Here is a 17,695-nt window from a genome sequence, read left to right on the forward strand (position 1 = left end):
TCCTGACCCTGGAATATCCCTTACTAAAGGAATACTGGGATAGTCCTGGCCAAGTCTGATTCAACTCTGCCATTGTTTTTTTTGCCGAGTACTGATCTGACAGGATGTTTAGCGAAGCACAACAACTTTTTGGGAAATTAGCTTATTTGCCGTCTACCCCAGAGATAGGAGGAAGAGCGTTACACCAATTAGCCTAGCTTAGCACAATTCACTGGAAGTGGGTTACACCAGTTAGCCTAGCTTAGCACAATTCACTGGAAGTGGGTTACACCAATTAGCCTAGCTTAGCACAATTCACTGGAAGTGGGTTACACCAGTTAGCCTAGCTTAGCACAATTCACTGGAAGTGGGTTACACCAGTTAGCCTAGCTTAGCATAATTAACTAGAGCTGTGTTACTGGATTTTCCCCTTGGGGATCAATAAAGTATCTATCTATATATCTATCTATCTATCTATCTACACCAGTTAGCCTATAGCTCCCTTTTAAAATAACTGGTCTAACCTCTTTCAGTGAATTATGCTAAGCTAGGCTAATGGTGTCAGACTGGGTCATCACACGCAGAGAAGAGAAGGGTATGTATCCTCTTATGGAACTCTGGGAAGACATTTTCCAAAAAGTTGGCAGGTTCCTTCAACTGTGCTAATGACTGTACTGGGAGAGAGCAATAGAAACACACCTCATGTCATCAGGCCCTGTGCTGTGCTGTGCACACCTCATGTCATCAGGCCCTGTGCTGTGTTGTGCATTTCCCTAACAGCCGGCATGAGTCTGCCTGCACCCATGCAGGTCTCCTGGGTGAGAGAAGGGAAATTACCATGGTGACACAAGCAATGTTTCCCTCTCACCTCAATTGGGATAGCATTGCACTCAGAGCTTCACTGAGTGTGTGTATGTGTGTGTGTGTAAGGGGGGAGGGGTCAAGGCCCTTGATCTCACTTCTTGGTTAAGTTTCATATTGTGGTGTGGTGTTTAGACTGTCTACTTTCTGTGAACTGCACAGTCGCTCCAGTTTTTTGGCCATATCACATTTGTATATTAATACGCCGAATCAGAGCTATAAAGTAGTGATCTGAAAGATTTTCAGAACATAGCAATATTGTAGCATATGACTGGGTGACTTAGCTTGTTACATGGCAGTAGGCTAAGCTTTGATACATGGCAGTAGGCTAAGTCGCTAAAATAGCGATTTTGTTACATGGCAGTAGGCTAAATAGCGATTTTACTAAGCTAATGTTCATCAGAATCCTGGAGAATATATATATGCTGATATAACCCTGTCATATATGTGCTCCTCTGATTGGTGGAGGAGAAGGAGAAGCTAGAGTGAGGCGTGTCTGTGCTTAATTTCATGAAATGCTTCTTTCTGCCTTTCTGATGGAGGGTGACAACGCTTCATTATCAGCTCAACAACTGACATGATGGATGGCAAATGTGTGTGTGTTATAAGAGGCGACACATGGTTTTCCAGGCGAATAAAAACCAACAATTAACACATAACATCACTTATACTCACAAAGCCAGCCAGCCTGAAGCCCAGGCAGGTGGGAACACTGAGCGTGACGAAAGCCTAGTTCGTCGTCAGGACAACCACGTCACTCAGAACCCACAGTTCACTACGCTACTGGAAAATCACAAGAGAAATGTTACAGTGAATTCCCCTGGGGCTACTGCAGTCCAACACACCAGATGGCTAGATAGCTAACCACACACCAGTCGGCTACTCAGAATGGCTAGATACCTAACCACAGGAAATGCTTTATCTGAAGCACCTCTACTGCATTCTCTACTAAGTTAGAGTGTCATTTGGATCCAGAAGATTAAAGGTAACAAGGTCATCAACCCAAGAAATACCCAAATGGATGTGTGTACATGTCTTTAGGCCATGTGTACCCATAGATTGGTGTAGGTAAATAGATTTTTAGTGTTTCGTTTTTTTTACAAATCAGTGTAACCTAAAAAACCTGAGATGTAAACTCTTTTAAAACATCAGTATTGGTCATTTAGTAAAGGTTGTGCTGTTTGCTGTTTAAAATTTCAAATAGGGAGATTTACAAATATGATTATCTTTCATTGCCTGCACTGTTTAAAAATGCTCACAAAGACATTGTAAATTGAACTTGAACAACATTAATCCCAATGTTATAAGCGTGTTCATTAAGTGCTGTTGGTCAAGGAAGTGGCAGAGATAAAGTAGTAATTTGTTCATTGTGAATTAGAGGTCACCCCCCCCCCCCCCCAGGTTGTAAACATCGACTGGCACACAGACACAAAAAAAAAACGGCACACACACACACACAACATCCGCTGATACAGTACGTCTGTGATGTGTGCTGTAACGTGACGTAGTTACACTACCGCAGTTGGGTCATAGAGAGGCAACACTACCATGGTGATGTCCTCGGGGTCATAGAGAGGTCACACTACTGTGATGTCCTCGGGGTCATAGAGAGGTCACACTACTGTGGTGATGTCCTCGGGGTCATAGAGAGGTCACACTACTGTGATGTCCTCAGGGTCATAGAGAGGTCACACTACTGTGGTGATGTCCTCAGGGTCGTCGGGTCTCTTGGGTTTGCTGGGCAGGGACTTAAGGTACTCCAAGTGCCGGCGTGCATCCTCCTGGTTCTGCCGGACATAGTAGACCACGTAGGAGATGACCATGGCAAACCAGCCGAACATGGTGACCAGCATGGCATAGTCCGTGGTCCTCTTGGCCAGGTTGCACAGGTCGGCGTCCACCGCCATGTACGGCTGTCCGTCCTGGTCGCGCAGCTCGGAGCTGCGGCAGAGCACGCGCGTGCTGGTGGCCTCGTGATTATGCGCTGCCATGCCACCCAGGGCCTGCTGCAGTGCGCAGTCACAGTGCCATGGGTTGTCCTCGACGACGATGCGTGCGTTCAGCCGTGAGAAGGCGTCCTTGTGCACGCTGCTGATGCGGTTATGCGACAGGTCCAGCAGCTGCAGCGCCCCCTCCAGGCCGGCGAAGGCGCCCTCGCCCAGCGTCTCCAGAGCGTTGCCCGACAGGTTCAGCTCGCGCAGCAGCCTCAGGCCGGCGAACGCACGTTCGGGGATGGCTGAGATGTGGTTGTGGTCGAGTCGCAGCAGGACCGTCTCGGCGGGGAGGTCGCGGGGGATCTCCTTGAGGCGCGAGCGGCTGCAGGTGACGTTGAGGCCGTGCAGGTGGAGGTGTGCATCCGTGCGCAGGCAGGAGCAGCCCTTGGGGCACATGCTGGCCGGGGGGAAACACAGCGCCATCAGCACCAGGCTCTGCAGCAGCAGACACATGGGGATGGAGCGCGACAGCCACACGTCCAGAGCAGACATGTCCGTCAGCCTCCCGCTGCATAATCCCACCGCACGGTGAGGGGAGAGATGGGGGTGGGGGGTATGAACTTTGACCTCTGTCTCACTTCCTCCCCATGCTGGAGTTGGAGGAAGGGGCTTCACCTACAGTCTGCTCTCAGTGGACAGCGGATCTCATCTCCTGGTCAGCCCTACAGAAGAGAGGAGTTGCTGTCAGTGATTATGAAGGTGAAAGTAATGCAACAGTTACATAAACAGTGCTATCACTAGTAGTTATAGTCACAGTAATATAAACAGGACTATTACTAGTAGTTATAGTAGCAGTAATATAAACAGGACTATTACTAGTAGTTATAGTCGCAGTAATATAAACAGGATTATTACTAGTAGTAATAGTCACAGTAATATAAACAGGACTATCACTAGTAGTTATAGTAGCAGTAACATAAACAGTGCTATCACTAGTAGTTATAGTAGCAGTAAGCCAGAACTGAGACTATGATTGCCATCACTTCACTATAACTTCAAGGAAAATGCTTTGTGGCGCAATAATCAAGACCCTAATATTCTCTCCACATCACCCACACGCATTTGTCCAATGGCAGTGCTTTTGGTTAGTAACAAACATGTGCATTTTATATGCATTTTTTATTTATCTTTGCTATTTGGGCTTATTGGAACCTAATTAGAATAAAAACTAGATGTACCACAGAGCGGTACAAAATATGACCGCCGCCCAGTCCAGCACATTTTTTCCACAAAAATAAATCACGCTGAAAGGCCTATATGATTTTAACTGTCGCACTAAATTGCATTATCCACACTCAATTCTCACTGGTATCTTCTAGACAACAAGTACCAAAACATGATTAGTTCATAGATTTATGACATGTAAAATTCATTTTATACAACCCCACCCCCATCTTGCCTGTTCATAATTCTGAGAAATTCTTGAATTGTGTGCATGTGTGTGTGTACATGTTTATGTGTGTGTGTGTGTGTGTGTGTGCGTGCTTGTGTGTGTGCCTGCGTACAGTATGTGCCTGTGTTTGTGCGTACATATGTCTACTGTGTGAGTATGTGTCATACGTATGATTACTGTGAATGTATGTGTGCGTGTGTATCTGTTTATGCACATGTGTGCATATGGAATGGGTTAACATGACCCCTGAAGGCAAATATTCGGAAAAAATTGGTCATCCTAGGCCCTACAGTTCTCAAGATATTCACAGAGAACTGTGTCTGCCCTACCCTCCTTTAGGGGGTCCAGTCCAGCGCGGGGGCAGATCAAAACGAAAAACGATGGTTCTATGCTATCCATGTGGGGGTACATGCCCACCAAGTTTTGTGTACCCCGGTCTTTCAGTGTCCCGGGAATCCCTGACTGAAATTTGGACATTTGGACAAAAAATCTGACTAAACCTATATGACCGCCACTTCGCTGCGTGGCAGTCATAACTAAGTATCATCTTTTGATATGATGCACTTTTAGAGAAAAATTATGTCCACATATGTGGATTCACAAGCAATGTTCCAAAGGTCCGAATTTCCATACACAATTTCCAACACAAGAAAGTCACCTTTGTGTAATAGAATGAAAAACTCTTTATTTCCACCTTGAACACAGCAGTTTTTTCCTGACTGTTTTTAATGTATTAATAACACATACACAGATTTTTTTTAACATGTTTTGAATATCAGAGTAAAAAACAACATGAAAACATTGTCCATTTTGGACAGTTATAAAGTTTGGATCCTTTGATATGCTGCAAACAGTTACAGGATAAAATTATATGTCTGTAACAAAATATAAAACATTCAAAATTTTTGTCACTGTTGCATTAGGCTACTAATGTGTTTATAGTATATAGTTTATAATGTGTGAACATAGATAGATACTTTATTGATCCCCAGGGGAAATTCAAGGTCTCAGCAGCATACATACAACACAAACACATTCTTTAACAGCAGAAAGAGTAATTAAAGTATATAATATAAAAACACAACTAAGCAGTAAGGACAGTAGAAGATAAAAATATGCTAAATATACTAAAATACAAATTATACTAACACTTAATACAATATATAAAAATATACTAAAATACAAATTACAAAAATACAAATTATACTAACACTTAATCTAAATCAATTCTAAAAACAGTATCCACATAGTGGTGATTAATAAATCAGAGGCGCTTGCAATGACTGAGACAGGGACTGAGCCTGTGATTCTCTGTGCATAGTAAGGTATGATAAGGTGCTCTGTGTGAATGAGTGTCATGGTGATAGTGCAATGGTGATAGTGGTCATGGTGATAGTGCAAATGAGTAAATCAGCAGTGCAACAATGCAGAAATAAAGTAAAGTAAAGTCTATATATCTATATATTTAACTATTTAAGAAAATGTATAAGTGTGGCCACAGTTGAGAGCATATAAGTGTGGCCACATTGAGAGCATCCTCTCCAGCTGTATCGCTGTGTGGGGCGGAAGCTGCACTGAATACAACAGGAAAGCCCTGCAGCGCATAGTGAACGCAGCTGGAAGGATTATTGGTGCTTCTCTCCCCTCCCTGAAGGACATTTACACCTCCCACCTCACCCGCAAGGCGACCACAATTGTGAGTGATGCAAGTCACCCCGCTCACAATTTGTTTGATCTACTGCCCTCTGGGAAGAGGTACAGAAGCCTGCGCTCCCGCACCACCAGACTCACCAACAGCTTCATGCACCAGGCTGTTAGGATCCTGAACTCTCTCCCCCCTCCACCCTCAGCTACATAACATCCTGGACTTTTAGACCCAAAATGGCTGCCTTGCACTACTCCACTTGTACACTTGCACATTTGCAACTTGTTGTTGTTGTCCTGTTGTCCTGAACACTTCTGAACACACTTCTGCTGCTCTTACATAACTTGCACCACTATGCCACTTGCATACTTAGGTCAAACAAAACTACCTCAGCCATTTATTGGCCTGACTTTTGCACTATTATATTATATTGACTGTCTACTGTATGCACAATTGCACAATTTCTACCAAATTTTGCTGCTCTTATTTCTTCATTGTATGTGCCTTCTTATTTTTACTTTTGATATTGTTTACTTGAATGTTATGTTTGTCTGTGGACCTAATTGGTAAAATATGTCTTGTCTCCACCGTGGGATAGTAGGAAACGCAATTTCGATCTCTTTGTATGTCTTGACATGTGAAGAAATTGACAATAAAGCAGACTTTGACTTTGACTTTGACAGTTCGGCTGTGGCATGGAGGGGGGGGGGGTTATGCATATGTGCTAATGTGCTAATATAGCACGCAAACAGACTATGCAGAGAAGTCTATCTCTCCTCTTCCCTTAAGTGAGGCATTGAACAGTTCAATGGCCCTGGGGACAAATTACTTTCTCAGTCTGTCAGTTGTGCAAGGCAGTGAGTGAAGTCTCCAGCTGATCAGGCTCTTCTGCTTAACAATAGTGCTGTGGAGTGGGTGACACTCATTGTCCAAGATGTTGATCAGTTTGTTCAGGGTCCTTTTGTCAGATAGTGAAGTGATGCACTCCAGTTCAGCTCCCACTACAGAGCCAGCTTTCCTTACCAGCCTGTCAATCATCATGGTGAAAGGAGGAATGTGACCTAATCACACACACTCTCTCTCTCTGACACACACACGCAAAATAATAATGTACATGTACACCTAGGAACATGTACAAATGTACCACAAAATGTACATGTACACCTAGGAACATGTACACATCTTGAGAATCACTGCCATTACTTATGTGTGAAAGGCTGAGTAACAGTTTGCAAGCACAAGAACAATTTGCAGGTCACAACGCACTCGGGTTCTTCCAGTGCAGCCTAGTAGTGGTCCAACCTGCTGTGGTCAGTGGGCTCAGGAATGAGGTCCTCGTTGTCATCCAGGATGGGATCATCGTTGTCAGACACGTGCAAATCTGAGTTGTCTCCATCAGTTAGTAGCTCCAATGCTCTTTGCACAGAAAAACGGTCTGGAAATAAAAACATGACAAAATCAAATAGAAATGAATTTTATTTATGTATGTAGGTTTGCATTATGTATTTGTTATTTACTCCAATGGGACAATATGCAAGCTAATTTACATGTGCACATTTTAACTAGCATGTTACATTACATTTTTACTAACATTTTCCACCCAACGGGATGAACCTGTGACTGTACCTGTCTCCGTCCCTGTCCATGAACCTGTCAACAAGTTTTGTAAATAAGCAATTTGCTTCCAGTTCTTCAAATAACTCTGGGGCCCTAACTGCATAAAATAAACAAATATCTACAGTGGGTCCCAGTTAAGAATTGCCACTTCATTCACCATCAAGGTGATTCACACAGCTGGGTGACATGTAAGTACAACTGCAGCCGCTTGGGGGCAGCATAGTCCGCTGTTGCGTTCCACGGTCAAACTGGACGGAGCATTCGACAGCAAGGGCTGTGTGATTGGCCGAGTTTTCAGTGCGTTTCTCTGTGTTTTTAGCAGCCTCTGCAACATGCTAATCCACTGTAGCCTATAAGCTTTGTACATAATGTTAAACATTTTGGATTGTTTTGGATTCAGTGGCAAGATGTCTTGATTGTACAGTGCCTGTCTCTCAGTAATGTTTTAAAATGAGAGCTTCGTCAGCTGGCAGTAGGCTACCTTGTCGGCAGTCATGAGAAGTTCGCTTGCTAACAGAACATAAATATGCTGCCCAGAAACCTCGTGAATAGTTCTGATTTGTTTTACTACACTAACAAGGTTAAATATAGCCTTTGCCTACAGCATCTCCTTAACAGTAATGTTAACAAAATGACAGCATTCATATGACACAGGAAAACGAATTCGGTCACTCAAGACTGTGCCACAGCAAGCAGTGTAGGCTACAGTTCTACCCAATAGGCCTACTCGAAGCAGATAGCGTTGTCTGACGGTCGAGTGGGTTAATGCGCGTATTTCCAGAACAGGTCTGCAACTTTCAGGCAGTTCTGAGTTCGAATCTAGGCAGGAGCAGAGCCATATAAAGGCCTAGGCCTATTGTTATCATTTTTTGCAAGGTGTTGCTCCTGGCAATACTTGTTTATAAGACGTTTGGTGATTAGTTGATAGCTGTTTTTGGGACACATTAAACATTCTTTATAATGAGCGCATACGGGGAGTAAAACGACTGTTACAACTGTAGGGTACAATGATTGCAATACAAAAATATGCGCGTGGTAGTTTAGTTAGTTTTGTGATGTTTTGTGATCTTTTGCCTCATGTGTTTTCAAGTTTGAGGGCTTTTTTGGCAAGATTGACCTTGGTTAGACTCTGCATATGTTATTTCTCCGTATGGAAAATAAAGTTAATTTTCGACACACGTCTGTTATTAATTCAATAACAAGTGTTCCTTGTTAAAACATGTGACTAGTGAAACTCAAATGATTTTAGAAATATTTAGCCAAAGCCAAAAAGTGTTAGAGAGAAGGAGAGACGCCGGTGCAGCTCAGATGTCTTCTTAATTTTCTTTATTCTTTAGTAAAAGGTGCAGAACATTATTAAACTTTGACTAACGTTTCGATGTTCGATAGTCAAAAACATCGACACATCGAAACGTTAGTGAAAGTTTAATAATGTTCTGCACCTTTTACTAAAGAATAAAGAAAATTAAGAAGACATCTGAGCTGCACCGGCGTCTCCCCTTCTCTCTAAAATATATGTCCTGGCCTGGTTGCACTGGATTGTCGCCAAACGACAGGAGCGCGGCGAACCCTCCTTTGTCTACCAAAAAGTGTTACTTTGTGCCCCGCGCTCCCCCACTGCTTGTGAAAGAAGGGGGTGGGGGAGGGGGGCTTAACGTGAAAAAGCTTAATGTCCCAAAACGGCAACAAGTCATAATGGTAGGCTACAGGAAGTGGGGGGAGGGAATGGGATGACCAGAGCCATCTTCGCTGTGCTGTTCACAAAGCATCTTCTATTGTCTTTCCAGGCGCACACAGCTCATTACCATATAGCCTATCGAGTGCCTTAACAGATAGGCTCTGCTCTTGGGTTTGGTCTCACAGCGAACTCAACCCTCTTGTTGCTTGCAGTTTGTTAAATAAAGCGATGCAGATTACATTATTTATTTCTGATTAATTGCATCTTTTGATGTCTTTTGCAACATCTGCTTGTTAGGCTGGGCTACTGTCAATGTCCTGTACAGGTACATGTTCAACAATTGCTGGTGTAGGCCTACAGGCTATAATCAATTAGGGACTGTTCGTTATTTATTTAAGGGGCTACCGAAGGAGTTTTGGGAGCGTTAGTCAAAAAAGACGTGACCCTCCCTCGCCAGCAAGAAATTTTTCTATGACCCTCCAAAGTGATTGAGAAAAAACGCATGACCCTCCTCAGTCCCAACAATTTATTGATGCCTTCTGTAGGCTACTAGGTCAATTTGGGAGCTTGCATGTTACGACACCTTCCTTGAAATGCCTTGAAAAGGCTGTCGTTTGCACAATTTCACAAATAATCACCGGGACCGAAACAAACCTGTCAACTTTTCCCGGTTTTATCGCGTATTTTAACTTTTTCCTCGCTGTCTTAGGAGGAGCTGCAGGGCCTTCGCAAGGGGTGTGAGGCCCTGTGCGAACTTGACAGATGGTGCGAGGCCCTGTGCGAACTTGACAGATGCATGAACTTACATGCATGAAATCATGCGATTACTTTACACATAGCCAAGGCTACCGTCGGTGCATTTTAGTAGCCTAGTCTAATAAGCTACACCAGCTTGTCTTTAAGGCGAGACACGGCAGGTGAAAACATCGTTTTTTCATGCACTGGTCAATTTCGAGATTTTGGGCTAATTTGCTACCTTAGCATGTATTCTTTCACACTACTACAACAACAAAGCCCGATTTACACATTTAGGTGTTTATTTCATTACATTTTGTCTACTCGCGCCTGTATATTTCTCCTAAATTCACCAAAAGTTAGTCTTCTAACGTTTCATGCTCTACCGCGACCGTGCTACAAAACATAACATGTGTAGTACCGTTGGAAAGCTCTGTTTTTCCTGCATGACGTTGTGCTATCCAAATATGGACACTTCCTTTGTAACCGCAACCAATCGTGAAAGTTCAAAGGTGAGTCTAGGCTGAGAACGGAATCTCTTGTCTGTGTTCCAAGGCTGTTTTCTCAAATTGAGTTTTTCTCATTTTCCAGTAGATACATCTCAGCCTATGTAGCACCTATGTACACCAAACTTTCCAGATATACACTTAGCAGTGCTCTGAAGATATTTACAGAGGGATTTGTTAATAAATCATTCCTGGCCTGATTTATGTGACATTTTATTCAAAAATATATGGCAAAAATCGATTTTTTAAGGCTATGGACAGTATATTCTGATTTCCTAGGTAATGAAAGCAGATATCCTGAAATCCCTCTGTAATTTTATTTTTATCTTGTATGCAAACAAAATGAAAAAATAATTTTGCACCTGGCTTCATCATATGTTCAGATCTATCTACCGAAAATATATGCAAATGTGCGCATATTTAATGAGATAATGCCTAATTTGCATAATTAGACATTCGAATTTCAAAAACTTGTAATACATTTTTTGTTCATACTTGTGTAAGTAATCAACTGAGGAAGTTTCATGGTGATGTCTATTATTTTAAAATTTTACCCTATTCACCTGTAGTGTCTCGCCTTAAGAGGGGAAATTGTATAGCCTATAACATTAGCTGAGTCACATATTTGGCCATATGGTGTTTATCATAGGCTACATCACGAAACCAAATAGTGTAACAAAGGCGAACACTTTAACAGGGGAAATTAATTGGGCATGAATCATTGTGCTGAACGGTATTTGTCAATGAGCAGAAACACACACGACATTCAAACTGTTGATAAGATGTGCACTATGGAAACTGGTCTGTAGGCTAACATTGGACAAATAAATGACACTGACTCGCCATATCCTGACTCTGAAAAAACATTGTCTTGCTTTGCCGCAAACTCAGCAATGAAATCATAGGCCAGTTTGCAGGTAGCATAACGTCTTTTTCAATTCATAGAAGGGAGAGCCCAGTCTCTCCTGTGACATTGAGGTGCGCAAATAGTTTTTAATAGCCTGTTCAACTTCGAAAAGCTTCACCCGATGCCAGTCACTGATCGCAATTTCAAATTTCGGGAAGCTTCGTTCAATCTTTTAAATTTTTAAGTGCAGTAGGCCCCTATCTGCCCCCTTTGGAATTATATCTCGAGCCTATTATAAGGTCCAGTGTGTTATGTCCTGGGATTCAGACGTGCTCAAAAAGAAAAGAAAAAACACTTTTTTTATAGATGGTTCTATAACAAAATTCGTGCTACATTCAAACGCAAAAGGTGCTTTGATATCTTTTTCGTTTGAACGTCGGCAAGCAGGCATGCTGCGGTTGCAATGAATTAGGATAATTGGTTTTTATCTGCAGATTTATTTTTTGCATTATTTTGAATATGACTCGCTCCAGTCTCAACAGCACGTCTACTTTTTCCACACGCATCTAAGTTCTAACACACATCCCCTCTCGCTTTCTCTCTCTCCATCCCTGCACACGGGGCTTTCTTAAAGGAGCTGCACCATTTTACAACAATTGCATCTACATTTTCATATTAGAATGTTTTGTCTGTTTAAGTGTAAGCTTAAACTACCGTGATCAATTTAAGTTCCCGTGCCCCCGCTGAAAGTCTCATGCGCTTATCGTTACACTATCAAACCTATAAGTAATCATGACAAATAGGTTATAAGAGATATAAACTCACGCTATTGTATTATCATATATGTTTGGTAATGGCTCACTGCGTCATGGAAGCAGTTAAGTCAAGTCGCATCAAAAATAGTAGTGGCAGAACTCCCAAGTGACACCTTGTGGTTGTTTGTGTCAACTGCAGTTTGTGCCATTTCTGCTGAGAAAATGGGGTGCGTGATTCATGAAGGAACCCGTCCAAACTTAACTGGGACCCACTGTAGTGGGTCTTGGCTAACCATTATCTGCATTACGGAGACGTTTGCGTCCTCTGCTGTGGACAGTGGGCTCAGGAATGGGGTCCTCATCATCACTAGTGTCACCCTCATCCTCACTGCGGCTTGGTGATGGTTGGTAATTGTCATCCAGGATGGGATCATCAAATAGTTAGCACTCTACCATATCTATCATCAGCACAGAAATACGCTCTGGAAATAAAAACATGACACAATTATACAATAATACAAATATAATACAAATTAATTTAATTTATGTATGTATGTATGTAGGTTTGCATTATTTTTTTGGGTTAGGGTTATTTATTTGTTTATTTATTACAATGAGACAATATGCTAGCTAAACATGTGCACATTTTTACTAGCATATTACATTTTTACTAACATTTTAAACCCAACTAATTTAAGTATGTATGTATGTAATTGGTGATTTAATTGTTATTTAATTCATTGGGACCATGTACAGTTTTTAGCTGCATCAGAGTTAGCTTTTTTCTCATTTTACATATGTTCATGTTTACTAGCATATTAGCTGTTTCGAGGAGCATCAGTCCACAAGTACTTCATGTTTAGCGACCTACAAAGCTGCTATTTCTACACTTTTTTGTTCAAATTTGCATGTCATGACAAATGTACAAGGCTTTTATAAATATCTGTCAGAATAAGCCATAAAAAATGACAGAACTTCTTACCTGGTCGACGTTTGTGTATGGAGCTACCACTTGAATCTTCCTTGTCTTCTCCGCCATTTTGAATTTTGACCGTAGTTAGTTAGAAACTTCTGACACCACCAGATGGCAGTGTTAGTACCCCCATACATGTCCATAACACCCCCAATTCAGCAGTGAACATATTTGTGGACATAAGAGCTAAAAAGTGCTGTCTACGTATGTGACCGCTAAGCCCTATTATGCCTATCCTTATACCTGCAGTGTAAGGACCATGGTGTGTGTGTGTGCATGTGTGTGTGAAAGGCATTGTGTGATATGGAGGAGTTCCTTGTGTACATGTTAACCAGCAGAAAGGAGCAACGACCCTCTGTCATTCATGAGGCAATCCATACACACACACACACAGAGATACAGAAACATGCACCGGCATGACATATGGTCACAAATACACACACACATGCATGTATACACACATGTACCCCCGCCCCCCCCCCCCCCCCCACACACACACACACTCACAGATTTGTTGATGAAAATAACAACACAGCAGGGGCTAAATATGGAAAGGGAAAATTACATTTACGTCACAACGATCAAACAGATACAGCCACACACACTCTTTCTCTCCCTCTGTTACACACACACACTTGTACTTCATTCCCATATGTTGCCAGACTAGCATGTTTTCCAGAAGCCCTTCCTCTGCTTCCCAGCATGCACTGCAGGGGTCCGTTTTCCCAAAGCAGTCATACTATACTACATACTATACTACATAACTATACTACATACTACATAACTATGCTACATTACTATACTACATAACTACTGCATACTATAAACTACTACTACATACTATACTACATTACTATACTACATACTATACTACATAACTATACTACATACTATGCTACATACTATACTACATTACATAACTATACTACATACTATACTGTATAACTATAAAGCATAACTATACTGCATAACTATACTGCATAATTATACTACATACTATGATAGCACAGTTATAATACACTACATAACTATACTGCATAACTATACTACATACTATATAACTATAATAGCAGAGTAATGCTATACTACATAACTATACTACGTACTATATAATTATAATAGCAGAGTTATAATATACTACATAACTGTACTACATAATATATAACTATGATACCATTACAGGGGTCCATTATTACTATGATAGCATTACAGGGATCTGTTTCCCAAAAGCAGAGTTGCTAACCATTATAGCATGTGTATGTAGTTGGTATGTGTCTGCTCTTTGTTATGTAGCATGTTTATGCTAACTATGGTAGAGTGCTAACTATGAGGCTTCATATTGTCACATCACGTTTTTAATTTTGGAAAATTAAAAAATAAGACCATATTTGTTAGCTCTCACTAAAATCTGACCGAAATACGACCGAATATCAACACCGTATTTCTGTATTTTTAACGTATCTGTAACGTGTGACTCAAATACTGTCAACTCAGATTTGCCATCGTTGCATCATTGGAAGATGCATCGTAGTTAGCTATGCTTTTAGGAAACGCACCCCAGAACTATGCTTTTGGGAAACGCACCCCAGAACAGAACAGTAGATGCATCGTAGTTAGCTATGCTTTTGGGAAACGCACCCCAGAACAAGGATACAAGGAAGTTTATTGTCACATGCATATAGTTACTGGATGTAAGAAATGCAGTGAAATTATGTCTGGTGTCAGCCTATTTGTGCATTTATGGGGGGGGGGGGGGGTAAAAAGTGCAGTAGAAGAGGGGTTTAGTAGATTAAGTGGCAAGGGCTGCATAAGAAAGGTGGGGGAGAATTGGGATGGGGGGGGCACCAACAAGGAGCACCCAAGAGCAACAGGGGCAAGGAAAAACTCCCTTACCAAGGAAGAAACCTTGGGCAGATCCACGGCTCAAGGGGCTAACCCAACTGCCAGGGGTCTTGGTGTGTGTGTTGGGGGGATGACAGGGGAGATGGGATAGTGTGCTGTGTATGTGGGGAGAGGGCAGTGTGCAATATGTGTGTTGGAGAAGCTTCCTCATAAGACAATGTGCTGTGTATTGGGGGGGGGGGGGGGACAGTGTGCTGCAAGTATGTTGGGGATGTGTGTTGGAGAAGCTTCCTGATGAAATAATGTGCTGTGTATGTAGGGGAGAGGGGGGGGGGGCAATGTACTGCAAGTATGGTGAAGGGACTTACTATTGCAAGCAGAGTACTGTATGTATGATGTATGTGAGTGATGACAGTGAAGATGTGTGTGTGGGCAGGAGGGGAGTGGAGCAGTGATTGTGTGTGTGTGTGTAGTGTTCGTGTGGGTAGGTGGGGGCAGTGTGCTGTAAGTATGTAGAGGATGTGTGTTGGAGAAGATCCTGAAGACAATGTGCTGTGTATGTAGGGAGGGGGGGGGCAGTGTGCAGCAAGTATGTAGAGGAGGCTTATTGTAGCAAACAGTGTGCTGTATGTATGTGAGGTGATGACAGTGATGATGTAAGTGTGTGTGTTTTTTGTATGTGTGTTGGGGATGGGGGGGGGCAGAAAGGCTAGACATGGGTAGATAGATGGAGGAGAAATCAAAAATAATAAATAAAACGTTCTATGGAGATGTGCAAATGTTGGAGAAAGTCAGATATGTGTGTGTTTTGACGTGTGATGAAATAAGAAAATAAATAAAAGGTCTGTAGCACAGGGAGAGGGATGTAAAAGTGCTAAAAGTCATGTAGGTGTGTGTGTGTGGGGGGGGGGGGGTCATGAGTGCTGAGGAGTGAATTAGTGCAAAGTCAGTGTAGTGTGAGTTCAGGGTTGGGAAATGTTTGAGAGAGCTTTGGGCCCTGAGCAGACTCTACGGGACCATAGGATCCCCAGACTAGACTCTACAGGACCATAGGATCCCCAGACTAGACTCTACGGGACCATAGGATCCAGAGCAGACTCTACAGGACCATAGGATCCAGCTTTGGGCCCTGAGCAGACTCTACGGGACCATAGGATCCAGAGCAGACTCTACGGGACTATAGGATCCAGAGCAGACTCTACGGGACCATAGGATCCAGAGCAGACTCTACAGGACCATAGGATCCAGCTTTGGGCTGGTGCTAGTGTAGTGGCTAAGTCGAAACCAGTCACTGGCTCCATTCCTGGCTACCATCAATGTGACCTTGAGCAAGACATGTAACCCTACATTGTGACCTTGAGCAAGACATGTAACCCTGCATTGTGGCCTTGAGCAAGACGTGTAACCCTGCATTGTGACCTTGAGGAAGACATGTAACCCTGCATTGAAACTGGCCTGGTAATAATTGACATCTTTGGATGCTTTGGATAAAAAAGAAATCTCTAGGCTGAAACCTGGGATTAAGCATGAGTTTTGTGGGGAATCCTTTCCCAAATAAAGTGTCAGTGTTTTGTAGTATGATGTATATATAATGATTCTCATGTCTATGCAGCTACAATACAGAATATGCAACAAAATACGATGATATGGCCAAAATACGATGATATGGCTAATACGATGATATGGCCAAAAAAACGATGATATGGCCAATTGACATTCAACGAGGCTAAGTGGTAGGGGTGTGACGAAACACTCAGCCCAAGAGACGAGAGATGAGAACAAGACAAAACATTTTGGTAACACTTTATAATAAGGTGCCATAATAAATAGCAAACTAGTCATTAACTAATCCTTTGTTAATATTTGTTAATTACTAAAATATCTATTTGGAACAAGTTAATAGTTTTTTCATCATTAATTAAATATTAGTTGATTACATAAAATCTGTATGTTAATGTTTTAACAAATATAAAACGTATCATGGCTTGGTCAGCTATCCGCACCTCACCATTTAACCACAGGGGTCCCCCAGGGCTCAGTGCTGGGCCCCCTCCTCTTTGCTATCTACACCACCTCCTTGGGACAGATTATCCGTTCGCACGGCTTCTCATACCACTGCTATGCAGACGACACACAGCTCTATCTGTCCTTTCCACCTGACGACCCACTGGTTTCAGCACGGATCTCGGATTGCCTTTCAGACATAGCTACATGGATGAAGGCACACCACCTCCAGCTGAACCTCTCAAAGACTGAACTGCTGGTCATCCCAGCTAAACCTACCATACACCACGACATCAACATCAAATTTGACTCCCTGTCTGTTTCACTGACCAGGACTGCAAGACATCTAGGAGTTGTTCTTGACAACCAACTAAACTTCTTGGATCATGTTGCCTCAGTCGCCCGGGCATGCCGTTTTGCACTCTACAACATACGGAAAATCAGGACTTACTTGACTCAAGATGCTACCCAACTTCTGGTTCAGGCAATAGTCATCTCACGACTCGACTACTGCAATGCCCTCCTGACAGGTCTCCCAGCCTGCGCAGTGAAACCACTTCAGATGATCCAGAACGCGGCGGCGCGCCTGGTCTACAACCAACCCAAAAGGGCACATGTTACCCCGCTGCTCATCCAGCTACACTGGCTACCTATGGCGGCCCGCATCAAATTCAAGTCTCTAACGCTTGCCTACAAAGTAGTCTCCGGTTCTGCTCCCACCTACTTGAATGCCCTCATACAGACTTACACTACCTCCAGACCGCTGCGCTCCTCTGACGAACGACGCCTAGCTCTACCACCGGTACGCTCAAGCCAATCCAAACTTTTCTCATCTGTTGTTCCTCGTTGGTGGAACACACTGCCAG

General features: G+C 42.7%; 1 protein-coding gene across 2 annotated transcripts in view; it reads right to left on the minus strand.

The window, feature by feature from the left end:
* Window positions 1-2,291: 2,291 nt before the first annotated feature.
* The window catches only part of lrrc3b (leucine rich repeat containing 3B), a 34,461-nt gene continuing 19,057 nt past the window's right edge, over window positions 2,292-17,695 (minus strand). Inside the window, exons 1-2 of one of the 2 annotated variants that reach the window (XM_042077583.1) lie at window positions 7,175-7,221; window positions 2,292-3,496 (exon numbers count right to left, since the gene is read on the minus strand). In XM_042077583.1, the coding sequence (XP_041933517.1) occupies window positions 2,529-3,326 (798 nt within the window). In that variant the 5' untranslated portion in view covers window positions 3,327-3,496; window positions 7,175-7,221 and the 3' untranslated portion in view covers window positions 2,292-2,528. Of the gene's footprint in view, window positions 3,497-7,174; window positions 7,222-17,695 lie in introns of those variants that run through there. The other variant, XM_042077582.1, reaches the window with a different exon arrangement.

Source organism: Alosa sapidissima, chromosome 21 (assembly GCF_018492685.1).
Source record: "Alosa sapidissima isolate fAloSap1 chromosome 21, fAloSap1.pri, whole genome shotgun sequence".
NCBI classification, from domain to species: domain Eukaryota; kingdom Metazoa; phylum Chordata; class Actinopteri; order Clupeiformes; family Clupeidae; genus Alosa; species Alosa sapidissima.